This window comes from Podarcis tiliguerta, assembly GCF_965153285.1.
Source record: "Podarcis tiliguerta genome assembly, chromosome: 6".
NCBI lineage: Eukaryota > Metazoa > Chordata > Lepidosauria > Squamata > Lacertidae > Podarcis > Podarcis tiliguerta.
In genome coordinates, this window is record NC_139539.1 from 79,977,001 (window position 1) to 79,991,857 (window position 14,857).

Below are 14,857 nucleotides of genomic sequence, written 5' to 3' on the forward strand. Positions count from 1 at the left end.
GGGGCTTGCCACAATTTCGTCCAATCCCTGAAATGGGACCAGGGCCGGCAAGCCTTGGGGAGCTGGTTGGGTGAGTGGTGAGGGACTGTCACTCAGCTCAACTGATCCCCAATATTGTTTTCCCTTCACTGGCTCCCGAGGGAGTTCGGAAAGTCGGTTCTGTCCCAGGCAGGGGGACAGATAGTCATAACCAATGCCTAAGCAACCACTCACAGATTATGTATTTTAATAAAGTTGTGGCCAAAATTATGCCAAAAACCTTAAACAAAAATTATGTGTGATTTGTGAATTATTTTGAGGGGTGGCTTGGGGACCTCCACACGCAAACCGACTTTGAATTGGCTGCCTCTGAAACTTTCTACCAGATGAAAAAGGAGGGAGCAGTTCTGCATATAGAACACTCTGGAAATGTTTTTATGCCATTTCACTGTATTCATGAAGACCGCATGTTATCTAACTCCCTTTCCAGATTCAGGATGTGGAGACCCCCCTGCAATTGCCCATGGTGAGGTAAATAATAGATCCCAGAGAAAGTATCTTTCTGGTGAAAGTGTGGAGTATCATTGCCATGAAGGTTTTGAACTTGGGGAATCAAGTACTTCAACATGCGAAAATAGGGAGTGGTCCCCACCGCCAACTTGCAGAGGTAAGAAAATATGCTTATGATATAATAATAATTTATTATTTACACTCCACCCATCTGGCTGTGTTTCCCCATCTGCTCTGGGCAGCTCTCAACAGAATATTAAAAACACAATAAAACATCAAACATTAAAAACTTCCCTAAACAGAGCTGCCTTCAGATGTCTTCTAAAAGTCAGATAGTTGTTTATTTCCTAGACTCTCTGAGCTGGACCTCAGCTTCCATTCAAAAGTGGAGGGGTAACTATATATGCAATGAAGAGCTTTCAATGAGACTTTAGTCTTATTCCATCAAGACTATGCATGGAAGACATTTTGCCAAACCTATAGAAATTGTGACACTGCCTCACTTGAAGTGTCCTGCCAACCAGCAAACATACAGAGTTTTGAAATATTCTCCCTCTTGCAGAATTGAGGGTAATTCAACTTGCAGTCTAACATTTTGTTGCTTTAATATTTCAACCATGGCCTTGCTTTTGGTTTTGGGCAGCACTTGAATGTCTCAGAAACTTTTCAGGGGCTTCTCAGTGAGACGCTGTTTTACTGGCTTACCATCCCTAGTCAGAACAGACAAGTGTCTGTGAAAGAAAACTTGATCGATAGAACCTGATCCACATTTACTGGTTTTCCCCTGTAATGCACAGCAGCAAAAGGCATAATGTGTATTATGGGCTCCACTGTAAGATTATGTGGGGCAGTGGCAAAACTCAACAGATACAGCCAGTGCTTATTTTCTAAGATAATGTTTAGGGGCACTCTCATATTGACTCAAGAAAATCACCATTTTATAGTTCAGATTGGGGAAAATAAATACAGTAAATGGACAAAAGTACAAAGATTCACAAAATGTTTAGGAGTATGCGTACCCCAGGAAAAAAAGCACTGGGTATAGCCACTGCCCTGCTTAAACTGAGAATGTGCTTTAGGTTGTGACTCCAGAATCCCTCAATATTTAGGATTTCTTTGGGAGTCAAATTGAAACTTGAGAGCAGGCAATTAGGAAGGTGGTATTAAAGTTTGAAAACCTCTGGACTAAGGACCTGGCCAGACTTAAACATGTATCTAAATTCGGTAGAGTGGCCATAGCAGACATATTAAATTACTAAACCATCTGTTTTCTTTCCTGGTAATATTTATGTTCTTCAGCATTTAACCCATTGTGAAGTTCTCTGATTACTTATCCCTCTGCTCACTTTCTGCCTGCCTTCATATTTCACTCTTGGGGGGGAAGCAACCAACAACACACAACTCCCTTCAGCCTTTGAAATGCAGCTTTGTTCAGTATTTTAGTAGGGAAATCCAGACACAGGTATGGTGACATTTTTTGGGAATCATATTTTCATTTGTATTATCTTCTCAGAAAAGTCGTGCGGGGAGCCCCCCAGACTCACTGATGCTGCATATGAAGGATTAATAAAAAATCGCTATGAGTCTGGGGACCTATTACCTTTCAACTGTGCACCAGGTTATGCTACAGAAGGACCATGGAATATTACATGCCACAAAGGAAAGTGGTCGGAAGCTTCAACCTGTGAATGTATGTTGCATGTTTTGCCTGGGTAACAATTCTAAAGGTAGTTTGCTTCTGGGAACAGAGCAATTCAAGCACTGGTTTGAACATCTCTGTAGATGTTTAGGCTCAGAAATGTGATTCTGCTTAAATCCTTTACATCTCCAGTTAAAATGATCTGGGGTAGAAAGGCTTGGAATGAACTCTGGTGATAACTTGGAGAGTTCTGCTGATCAGCATTGGCAATACAGTGCTACATCGGTTTACAAACTTAATCCGTTCTGGAAGTCCGTTCTTAAACCAAAGTGTTCTTAAACCAAGGTGTGCTTTCCCATAGAAAGTAATGGGAAATGGATTAATCTGTTCCATACGATGAAAAACAACCCGTAAAACAGCAATTTAACATGAATTTTACTATCTAACGAGACCATTGATCCATAAAATGAAGGCAATAATCAATGTACTGTACTATAAAATAAATAAGACAGTATTGTAGATGATAATTTTTTAAAAAAAAAATCCTTACGCACATTGATGATAGTCATTGTTTGGATGGGGGGCTTTTATCCATTTCTGCAGTCACACAATCAACCAGTAGCTGTACTGGGTTCCACGCAGTCACAAAAATGAAGGCAGAAGCCACAGTCACAAAAACAAAGTCACAAGCCACAGTCACAAGTCAGTCCCATAAAACTAAGAACAAGTCACAGTCAAAAAAATGTAAAAGCCACATAAACAAAAACGCAGAAATATAGCAAAAACAAAAGCTCCAAATGTCACCTCTGTATTGTGTGGGTGCTCGGGACTCAACAGGAAGCCTCTGATTAGCAGTGGGGGACTCAATTTACAAACAGAACACACTCAACAGGAAGCAGAACATGTTCAGCTTCCAAGGCAAAGTTCATAAACCAAAACACCTACTTCCAGGTTTGCAGCATTCTATTTCCAATTTGTTCATAAACTAAGCTGTTCTTAAATCAAGGTACCACTGTATTGATCAGGCAAGAATCTGGGCTCACCCACACTGACCTTTCATGCTGCACTTTCTAGGCAGAGCTCCAAGCTTTAAAGCTCCTTATCTGAGAGCTTTTCTGTGGATTGCTGTTTGCTCCGATTCAGCAATGAATGGGTATTTGTGAGAAAAGACAGCTTCCGATTTATGTGAATGCTACTAGATGCAGAACGTTCTCTGACAAATCAGAGAAGCGGTCAGCCACTCCTACGCTTGGAGAAAAGAGAGCTTCTGATCAACATCACGGGTCCTTCTAGTGCAGCCTTCCTGCTGCCCTAGGGTACCCTTTTATTTGTATCAGTATCTGAGCAGTCCCTGCAAGCAGTGTGTCCCATCGTACTGTACCTCCCAGGAAGAAGTGGGCCCACAGCACACACATAACCTCTTTTCGGGTTGGAATCTTGCTGGGAAATCTATATAACGTTAAAAAACTGAAAACAGCAACTTTTTGGATGAAGGCTCTTACTGCCAGCACTAGTTCCTTGGCAAGATTCATTCTGGCAAATCCTCTCTGTTGGTGTGAACGCTGTTGCAAGTGATGGTGGGGGCAACAGCTCCTTCTTTGCTTCCCTCCCATGCCTCACAAACAGAGAGGGCAAACAGCAGTGATACTCCAACCTTCCATCATTCCCCAGAGGGCAACCTCCTGACTCCTCCTCCATCTCCCATCTCCAATCTCAAAGCATTGCAGAGAGGAATGTAGATCCCCACTCTGCCAATATTAGCTCCTATTGCTCGGTCCCTGCTCCTGCCAACCTAGCAGTCTGAAAGCACGTCAAAGTGCAAGTAGATAAATAGGTACTGCTCCAGCGGGAAGGTAAACGGTGTTTCTGTGCGCTGCTCTGGTTCGCCAGAAGCAGCTTAGTCATGCTGGCCACATGACCTGGAAGCTGTATGCCAGCTCCCTCAGCCAGGAAGCGAGATGAGCACCGCAACCCCAGAGTCGTCTGCGACTGGACCTAACGGTCAGGGGTCCCTTTACCTCTTTCCCTTGCACGGCAGCTGGCTGTGGAGGATGGGGTCCACCTGCTGCTGGGGTCGTGCTGCAGCCTCATTTGGCTCCACTGCCCAGCTCTGTGTGATGTTGCACATGTGACAACAGGGTGTTGCATGGGGCCCCTGCAATGTTTTTGAGAAGTTGGTGACCCTGTCTGTAAGCAAGGTTTGCTTGCATTAAGCTCTTGCACTCTTATCTTTGTGTTTGTTCACATTAGGTTCTGGTATTCTTTTTAAAAAAGAATGATGGGTATCTATTATGCAGAAAGGACAATTTGTGGAGGAAAAGTTTATTTGTTGGTTTCCTCTTCCCATGTAGATGCAATCTGCGGAGAGCCCCCTGCAGTTGCCAGTGCTGAAATTGTGGCGGGGACAGCAGAGATCTATCTGCCTGAGCACGAAGTGCATTATCAGTGTCATGAAGGTTTTGAAATCTCTGGATCGCCTAATGTAACATGTCAAAATAAAGAGTGGTCACAACCACCGACATGTGTAGGTAAGACCTGGCATTGCAGATGATGATGATGATGATATTTTTTATTATTTATACCTCACCTATCTGGCTGGATTTCCCCAGCTACTCTGGGTGGCTTACAAGATATCTAAAAACAAAATAAAAGCATCAATCCTTAAAAACTTCCCTAAACAGGGCTGTCTTCAGATGCCTTCTAAAAGTCAGGTAGCTGTTTATTTCCTTGACATCTGATGGGAGGGCATTCCACAGGGCGGGTGCCACGACTGAGAAGGCCCTCTGCCTGGTTCCCTGTAACATCACATCTCGCTGTGAGGGAATTGCCACAAGGCCCTCAGAGCTGGACCTCAGTGTCCGAGCAGAACGATGGGTGTGGAGATGCTCCTTCAGGTATACTGGGTTCCTGATCTTCCTTCTGTGTGCCAAATATAAATGTGAAAAAGGAAGTGGAAGAAACTGGAAAGAGATTACAAAATGCCTGGTGGCCAAGGCAGATATTTTATTTTTGAGTTAAAACTGGAGGCACGCTTTACTGTTACAGCCAAATAAGTTTATTTTTAAAGTCCTAACAAGGAGAATTATCCACCTGTGTGAGTCCCTGTTTTCCGTGTGCCCTCCTCTGAAGGCTGGCAATTTTGCCTCTGCACGGGGAAATACTGCATGATAGAATTGTGGGAATGTTCTGGGGTGCAGGAGAGGATATATTGACTAATTATATCCTTATCCAACTTGTGCTAACAAGTTCCCAAAATATCAGCAGAGTTTATAGACATTCCCCTTTAAGTTCGTAACGGTAACGCTTGCACAGGTTCGCTAGAACCTCTATAATAATTACTCTGGTAATTTCCCCTTTTGTTCCCTCTTAAAATACAAGACACAACACAGTCTTCATAAAAGTATAAAAGAGTTTACTCACGTTCTGTTCACAATATGATCCCAGAAGGCACACAGACTTAAAAAGGTAAAATACACTCAGAATCTATCTTATGGAAGATAGTCCCTTAGTCCTCTCTTGGCTGAGAGCCAAGAGAGCATCCTTAGATGTTTCCTCATCGAAGGAAGATGGCAGAGAGAGAGAGAGATGCTGCCTGCCCTGTGCTTTTGTCATTACCTGCACAGGTGAGGCCACACCTACCTCTGGTCACATGCGGAGGAAGTCCGTCCCCAGGAAGTTTACCTGCTTGCTGGACAGACATCCCTCCCCATGTTCTAACGTGCACTCTAGGAATGTTGTCATTGACTGCTCCTGTTTACATCCCACAAGAATGGTATCCCAGTGTTAAGACATGCCTCTTTCCAGTCAGCCTCAGATGGGGAAGGGCAGCAATAGAGCATGGAAACTGCCTCTCAGACTGTGCATTTTGGGCTCAAAGAAGACTTGAATTGTATAGGAGAATTTCAATATTGCAATGTACTAGCAGGGATCGAAGACGGGTTTTGTATGCGCAATGCGCCACATTCAATCCCTGGCATCTCCAGGTGGAGGCTAGGACAAACCACTGCCTGAACTCCTGGAGAGCCTCTACCAGTCCATATGGACCAGGGATGGGGAACTTGTGCCCCCCCGATGTTGCACTTCCCATCATCTCTGACCATCAATCTTGCTGGCTGGGGATGATGGGAGCTGTAGTCCAACAACATCTGGAGGGCCACAGGATCCCTGACACAGATAAAATTGATCTAGGTGGACCTTAGTGCTTTTTGTGTTCCAGGCAGCAGGGAAGAAGAGTTGCCATATGCACCTTGACGTACCCTTAAATGACCCAATGCAGCTGCCATTTTCAGGGACTTTTCTTCCTGGACTCATTTACAAAAGGTGGTTTCCTATGAGGCAAGACACAGTGATAACAACAAGAACCTTTATTGAACTAACGGAACTGGACAACAGGGGCAAAGGAACTGCTTATGTACATTTCTGAAGGCCTGGGCCACTCCCACTCCCAACGTGATTGGCTGCCTAAAATTCCAAGCTGTGAATTATGACTCAGAGTTTAAAGACCAATGGCAGAGGCCTAAATCCTGAAAGGTTCTGTGATTGGATATCATGTATCGAATCAGAACATAGGGGCTCAGAATTCTTAGTCTAGACTCAAGCTCAGGTAAACACAGACCACTGAATACATAACAGAAAGCACCCACTTTTGACCTCTAACTTTTATAGCTAAGAATGACAGCACTGGGGTTGCAAATAGCCATAGCTGTCAACTTACAGATTTGAAAATAAGGGACCAGCAGTCTTGAAAATAAGGGGCCAGCAGCCAAAATAAGTGACCTGCAGCTCACCTGTTCCAGGCACTCCAGTCTTCCTGTCCTCCTGCAGTCTGGTCAAACTCATGCTGGTAGAACACTGGAGAACGCTGTCCAACCAACTTTGTAAACAGAGGTTCAACTGAATAGAATCTGGATCCCATGCACCACAAGGCCTATGCAGCCTCAACTTAAGATGGCTCCCCAGACTGGCTTTGCACTGCAAAGTCTGCAGCAGCACGTGCAACAAAATGGTGTCCAGCATTCAAAAACCCCCTCAACTTGCATTAACTAGCCACACACAAGGCATGCAAGCTCCACCTCTCAGTCGTTCTTAAACTTTTTATTGGGTGAGCAACACAGCCAAGCAACACAGTTGGAGCCTCCCTCCTCCCTGGCCGGCAGGGAGGGAGGGAGAGGAGCTGCTTCCTTTGAAATTTAAGGGACATCATTTAAGGGACATCCATCAATAAGGGACAGCAGCGAGACATGGCGCTGGAATACAGGACTGTCCCTTCAAGTAAGGGACACTTGACAGCTATGCAAATAGCAGGCTTGAGGTTGCAACCCCACAAGCATGTGCTCTTTACTCAGCTTCCCCCAGTGCAGGTTTACTCTGCGTCAAACAGGGCTCTTTCCTAAGTCCATGTGTTTATGGTTACAGCTGGGTAGATAGGAGCCTACACCCTCGATGGGGGTTGGAGACCAGCAATTCTCACAGTTAGGACAGTATCCTCTCTTATGACATCTTTTGTCCACTCTCAGAATGTTGGAACAAACTGGTAGGTGCTGTTTTGTGGGAACAGAATGCATTTTCAAGGACTGAAGTTTTCTCTATCATTTCAGATGTAACATGCCCTCCCCCACCCCGGGTTTCTAATGGTCAGATTACGACTGCTCTCAAGCAAAGGTACTTGCCTCTTGAGAAGGTGCGCTATCGCTGTCACCAAGGATACAGCCTTCTTGGAGATTTTACAGTAAAGTGTGTGAACAAAGAATGGACAGAATCACCAAGATGCATAGGTATTTGGTGTCCAATTTTAAAAATACAGTGGTACCTCGGGTTACAGACATCTCGGGTTACAGACACTTCAGGTTACAGACTCCGCTAACCCAGAAGTAGTACCTTGGGTTTTTGAACTTTTCCTCAGGATGAGAAGAGAAATTGCGTGGTGGTGGCAGTGGCAGTGGCAGTGTGGCAGCAGCGGAAGGCCCCATTAGCTAAAGTGGTACCTCAGGTTAAGAACAGTTTCAGGTTAAGAATGGACCACTGGAATGAATTAAGTTTGTGACCAGAGGTACCACTGTATTCTAAAAGAGAGGAATATAACATCCTTCCTTTAAAAAAAATAAAGTTGTATGTTAAATTTTGCACTGTGCGGATTCTTGCATAGTCTTGGACTGTCATTTATTATTTACCTTCTGCTAATCTCTGGGCTATGAGGAATATACCAGAGGAAGTCAAGACTGAAGTGTATACTATGGGAAAACCAACAAGCTTCATCTAGAATGGGCCTGATGGAGATTCCTATGGGATCACTCAGTAGTTGGAGGTGGTAGTTTTCCTTCATTGACCAATCATCATGATTGTGATTGGGAAGAAATCCATGCAGACCAAATTGGTCTTCCACAGCACAAGGTGGCTTGTGATGCTTATTTAAATCAATTTGAGCTATTCATCTGTTTGTGGCACATGTTGAGCTAGACTATGCCGATCTGTTTCCAGTCTCCCTCCCAGATGACTGTGATCCATAGCAAAGGATAGACTAGAAGCATTTTTGTCTCTTCCAGCACTAGTAGCCAGCGTCCCTTGAACTGTAATAAGTACAGAAGAACTGAGATATCTCAACCTTTCTATTATAAATTCAAGTAGAATTTATAGTACGATGCATTCTCAAGACACACACGTGCCCACTTGTTCTCTAGGAAATTGTTGAGTCAATTGTTCAGCTGAATTACTCAGCTCTAGATGACTGGGAGCTGCCTGTGTACCTTGAAGTATGCCATTTGAGGTGGTGAGAGTTGTGTTGTTATATGTGTTGTGGATCATATAGACATTCGTTCCACCATTTGGCTAACCCTTATAACCTCATAAGTAAGAATAATATTATGGTTTTTACACCATCAATGCATAAGGTGCTTTAAAGCATAAGAGTGGGGGTGGAGAGGAGACCATGCAGAAAAATAAGAACAGGTCCATTCCTGAAAGAGCTTACAAACTGAACTTTAGTAGACTGGAGAGGTAGGAACATAAACACAATACTGGATGAGACTAAAGATTCATCTACTGTGCTTTTCACAGTACCTAACGGGATGGCTTTGGAAAACCGACATGGAGGACAAAATCTGGACGGGGACAAGGCAAGAAAGAGAGAGATGAATAGGTCATCTTCAAATATGTCTGCCCAAAATGATGGGGCGCACCCTGCCTCATGCCATCCCACTTCAGACAATGCTAAGCAGAAAGCCAAACGCTTCATGGGAAAGGCGGTTTTAGAACCAGTGGAATTACCCCCATTCAACTGCAGCAAACTTAGTGCTTCAAGATGTTGATGGACTGTAACTCCCCTGACCATTCACCATTCTGGGACTGACTGGAGCTGTAGTCCAGCAACATCTAGATAGCATCACACTGGCTACCCCCAAGTTGCATGTTTGGGGCAGGAGTTCCAGACATCAGAGGCAGAAAGGAGAAAACTAACAGAGGTGTTTATGGAAGCACAAGATATTCAGGCACCAGCATTTTATAGACTTTTATGCTTCTGCAGGATCAATTTTTACAAATAGACACTTGCAAGATACTGAAAGAGATTTCCAAAAACAGCAGAATATGATAAATTTTGATAGTGAAGAGCTGAGCAAAATTCAGAGGACTGCCGCCGCCTCCTCCCAATGAGATCCCATCCATGTCAAAATAGGTTCTAGTTGTTTTAATGATTGGTCTGTTTGACCAACTAAGGAGGTGCTGATAGAATGTCAGCCACACTTGAAGAGACATTAGAAAGACAATTTGTTCACTGATTATTTCACCAAGCAGATATACATAGCTCAATAAAACGTATATTAAAACTTTTCCCCCTTTTTAAATTACCATATTTTTTGCCCTATAGGAGGCACCTGCCCATAGGACGCACCTAGTTTTTTTGGGGGGAAATAAAGAAAAAAAATTATTCCCCCCCCCAGGTGTGGGGCTGGGATGGGGGAAGCCTGAGCTTCCCCCGACCCCAGCCCCCAGAACAGGCTGCTATCCGCAAGCCGTGGGAGAGCTGTGCGAAGTCGCACGGCTCTCCCACGGCTAGCGGAGGGCTACACGAAGCCCGAAGCTTGGGGCGTGCTGAGCTCAGCGCTCCCCAAGCTTCTGGGTGCAGGCAAGCTCTCCGCTAGCCGTGGGAGAGCTGCGTCTCCCATGCTAGCGGATAGCTTCCTGAAGCCTGGGGAGCGAGAGGGGTCGGTGCGCACCGACCCCCCTCGCTCTCCAGGCTTCAGCAAAAGCCTGCATTCGCCCCATAGGACGCACACACATTTCCCCTTCATTTTTGGAAGGGAAAAAGTGCGTCCTATAGGATGAAAAATACGGTAAATCTATGCATGATACTTTTCTTTTTTCCTGATGTAGAAGCTGAATTATAGAAATGCTTGTGTGCACAGCCATATGTGTAATCCTAATAACTGCCATGTAATAGATTCCTTTTTCTGTTTCAATGCATCACCACAGATGCTGCAGGAAAATGTGGTCCTCCACCTCCTATTGAAAATGGAGAATTTCTGGGCCTGCCAAATTCAGAATATATGCCAGGGGCATATGTACAGTATAAATGCGAAACTTTCCACAAACCACGAGGAATTCAATATGTAGAATGTGTCAATGGGCATTGGACAGATATACCAACATGCACAGGTACAGGACATTTCTCTAAATCTTTGCTTTTTCTGTTCTATTGAAGGATATTCAATAAATTCAAAAACCTGTGACCTAGTGGCACCAGTGTGGTGTCAGCAGTTGGCATTGTTCTATATGTGTTTTTGCTTTACTACACACTTTTAGTTACCCTCCATCCCAGCTCCTCCCATGAACTACAGGTAGTTCTCTCATGAAGCAAAGTGAGCCACCTTTACTGATAATAGGCAGCCATGTGGGTCTTTGCCTTTGCAAGGTTTTCCTCCCAGACACTGACTTTCCACTTTCCTCACAGCAGTGAATTCAAATTCCCCTCAGTGCCTCTTCCTGCAAACAGCTGCATCAACAAGCTATTAGATGGGCCTTAAGGTTAATCACATCTATAATGAGCCTTCAAACTTCACGTTGTAATGTTTTGGACAAAAATCAGTAGTTTAAGAAGAACATTAACAATAACCACTTGTGGAGACCATATTGTTCTTTACCCCAGATCAGGCGAAGCGACAGGAGATATCTTACGGTTGTTGCATCTTCTGACAAAATTTGGGCTGTCATTACAGGCAACCCTCACATCTTGTTCTGCTGTTACTGAATGCCCTGATAGGCCTCAATAAAACATTCCTCCATGACTTGATCATGGATGAGGGGGCTGACCTGCTATCTTCCTCTCCAGGAAGCCAATCCCCCTGGGAGCCAGGGTTGAGTTGTTCCTGCTGTTGGGCCAGAGACACAAAACAGGGGTCCTGTTGGTGTACTGTTCGATCTGATGTTCACCAGCCTCTCTGTTTAAGCTAGTGGAGATGATCTGGGGAGATGTACTGGAGAATCCCCAAGCACTTCATAGAATCATAGAGTTGAAAGTGACCCCAAGGGTCATCTAGTTTAAGCCCCTGCAATGCAGGAATCTCAGCATCCATGAAGCCATTGGTTTGAGCCAGAACAGGAAAACATTAGCTTGTTCCCTCTCCCATGTGACAGCCCTTGCGATATTTGTGCTTGGAGACTTCATTTACATGCTGAAGCTGCATAGTCTGGACTGACTCAAGGGACCTCATAGCTACCATGACAACAGCCACATACTGCTATATAAAGTATAATAATATTGGTATTAGACCCCAATTCAGAAAGCACCCAATTAAATGTGGACTGCTACTGATGGTTTCTTCACATTGGCTGAATCTCAACTCAGAAAATCTAAAGCTTGTGACTTCCAATTGGTTTTAATGGGGAAAATATTCAAATTGCTATTTATTTATTTATTTATTCATTCATTCATTCATTCATTCATTCATTCATTCATTTGCCAGAAGCTTTACTTATTTTTCCTAAGAGGAGACCCATTGATAGGACCACATTATCAATCTCAATTTATTTCAGTGGGTTTGACTGAGTATGACTAACTTTGGACACAATCCAAAGGGTTGTTGTTTTTGTTTTTTTGTTTTGGTCAAGTGAATTCCTCGTTGTCAAATTAATCTCTTAGATGACATGATTTGTGCCTTTCTACAGCTCCTTGTACAGCAACCGAAGAAGATATGAATCAAAACAATATACAGCTGAGGTGGAAATCCGCTAATAAAATCTCTTCCGCATCTGGAGACAAGACAGAGTTTGCCTGCAAAAGGGGCTTTCAGCCAGATCCATCCTCACCTCCCTTCAGAGCCTCATGTAGAGAGGGCAGGTTGGACTACCCAAGATGTATACCTGTAGGTACATTGCAGTTAAAACATAATAACAGAAAATTCAACACACATAGCTGTGATTTTTGTTAAGCTATAGAAAGCAATGTGCATTACAAAATTAATGTCTTTGAATTTTTCTTGGTCTACAGCAGATTTTTGATTTTATCCATCTATACCCATTTTTCTCATCTCCTCCCAGAGTTACTCTTCTTTGTTGTTCATCATCTCTTATTTTCTCCTCTCACCTTCCCTTTCTTTCACTGTTTTCTCCTTTCTCAAAGTCCTAGACAGAATTAAAATGAGAAAAAAGTAGTTCTGCTGCCACATGTAAAGCCCAAATTAAGCCATGAGACAATCCACCTTTGGGTATGAAATGCCGCAAGTGTGTTAGCGCTTCCTTACTCAGCCTTTAGAATAAATTCACCAGGACCATTTAAACTTCAGTGTTCCTAAGCATCAGAACCGTCACATTGTGGGGTAAGCAACTCTTGATGCTCCTTCACTCTGAATGAATGGATTCATAATATTCCCCAGGAGACTTCCATAATACTCTCTCTCTCTCTCTCTCTCTCTCTCTCTCTCACACACACACACACACCAAAAATCTCAGCTGGTGTCATAAATACAAAGCAGTAGTCTTCACGGTGCAGCACTGAGTCTGTATTAGCACCTGATTTCTGACTGGTTTTTCAAGTCCCAGCGATGGGGTGAGCTCCCGTTGCTCGGTCCCTGCTCCTGCCAACCTAGCAGTTCGAAAGCACGTCAAAGTGCAAGTAGATAAATAGGTACCGGTGGGAAGGTAAACGGCATTTCTGTGCGCTGCTCTGGTTTGCCAGAAGTGGCTTAGTCATGCTGGCCACATGACCCGGAAAAACTGTCTGCACACAAACGCCAGCTCCCTCGGCCTATAGAGCAAGATGAGCACTGCAACCCCAGAGTCATCCACGACTGGACTTACGGTAACTGTCAGGGGTCCTTGACCTTTTTTTTGAACTTGGGTTGAGTCCAACCCTTTAAATTGGTGTTAAAGATTACCTATCAATATCAGAAATGTTTGCCTAACAAGGCATATTTTGTACACGTGGAATGCATCACTCACGGAAAATGATGTTTGACCTTTTATTGTAACACAGATAATTGGGAAAGTAATAATGGCAGCAATGATTGTGCAATGGGGTTATCAGTGTCTGTTGAGTGATTCTAGACAAAAAAAAATTGAAACCATCTTATAATTATTACATAGTGTTGCTTGCATATGGAACCAGTTTAATATAATAAAGTAATCAAAGACTCTTAGAAGGTATCTACACAAAGAATTATGTATGTATGTATGTATGTATGTATGTATGTGTGTATGTAACCTTACATTTTCATTGCTTTCTTTCTATTTAACAGTGACAACAAAAGTAATTGGAAGAAGCATACAGAAGACATTTTTAACCAGCACCTGACCTTCAAAATGCATTGATTATTTATTTTTAATATTATCAAATCAAGCTACTTCTTCACAAACACCAATAGATTTTCCCATGGATTATATGCAGCTGCTCACAATGGATCATGGGCCTAAAATTGGAAGCCTACTTCCTTGAAGACACACTTGGATTGATACAATGAGTATAGATGTAGGCCTGGTTCACTTTCAATAAATTCTACTTTAAAGCATCATGGAAAATGTTATAGGAAGGAAAGAAAACACCAGGAGACAATAACCCAAGAGTTTTGTATAAACATTTCCAGCTCTGGACTTTTGAATTCTCAGTGGGGGCTAGCAGCTGTAAATAATTCACTAGTTGTGTAAAACTGCAGTGAATTTTTGTAAGCTTGTAGGGCTATTATGTTCATTAAAAAATAAAAATAAAAGCACTTGCTTTAAAAGAATTATGTCCTTTGTTAGTATATAATAAAAACACATAGCATACAAATTATTGTTTTTTAATGTTCTAGTAGCAAGCTTACATACCTGTGGGAGGAAACCCCATTGAGTACATTGAAACTTACTTCTGGGTTAATGTTTATAGGATTGTAGTATTACAGAGGCGGATTTAGATCAGTGTGACTGGTTCTGCTGCACTGGGCACTGAGCCTGGGGCATCACAGGGCATCGCAACTATGACATGGTGAATTGAACAGAACAGAGGGGGCGTTGCTGAATTTGGGCCCCACATAGGACACTGCTGAAATCTGAAATACCAAATTATGTCCCTGACTATTACTATTGCTTGTGAATATGCTCAGACAAGCGTATTGACCCTTTGGCATATTAACAGCCCCACAGATCGAGATATGTGGCTGCGTTGGTGGCTACTGGAATTTGGGAGTAAAGATCTGTTTCTTATGTCCTTAAATCCCAATATTAACAAACCATGAAAGAATCTGTCAAATCAGCCTTTCTAGT

At 43.2% G+C, this 14,857-nt stretch overlaps 2 protein-coding genes across 3 annotated transcripts in view; both read left to right on the plus strand.

Annotated features, from left to right (window-relative positions):
- The window catches only part of LOC310679704 (complement factor H-like), a 36,770-nt gene extending 22,430 nt beyond the window's left edge, over positions 1 to 14,340 (plus strand). For both annotated transcript variants that reach the window (XM_083445289.1, XM_083445288.1), the window contains exons 12-18: positions 470 to 646; positions 2,003 to 2,179; positions 4,480 to 4,656; positions 7,726 to 7,902; positions 10,595 to 10,777; positions 12,287 to 12,483; positions 13,855 to 14,340. In XM_083445289.1, the coding sequence (XP_083301415.1) occupies positions 470 to 646; positions 2,003 to 2,179; positions 4,480 to 4,656; positions 7,726 to 7,902; positions 10,595 to 10,777; positions 12,287 to 12,483; positions 13,855 to 13,857 (1,091 nt within the window). In that variant the 3' untranslated portion in view covers positions 13,858 to 14,340. The remainder of the gene's footprint in view (positions 1 to 469; positions 647 to 2,002; positions 2,180 to 4,479; positions 4,657 to 7,725; positions 7,903 to 10,594; positions 10,778 to 12,286; positions 12,484 to 13,854) is intronic.
- Positions 1 to 14,857, plus strand: part of LOC310679727 (complement factor H-related protein 5-like) — a 50,507-nt gene that overhangs the window by 22,410 nt on the left and 13,240 nt on the right. The gene's annotated exons all lie outside the window — the stretch shown is intronic.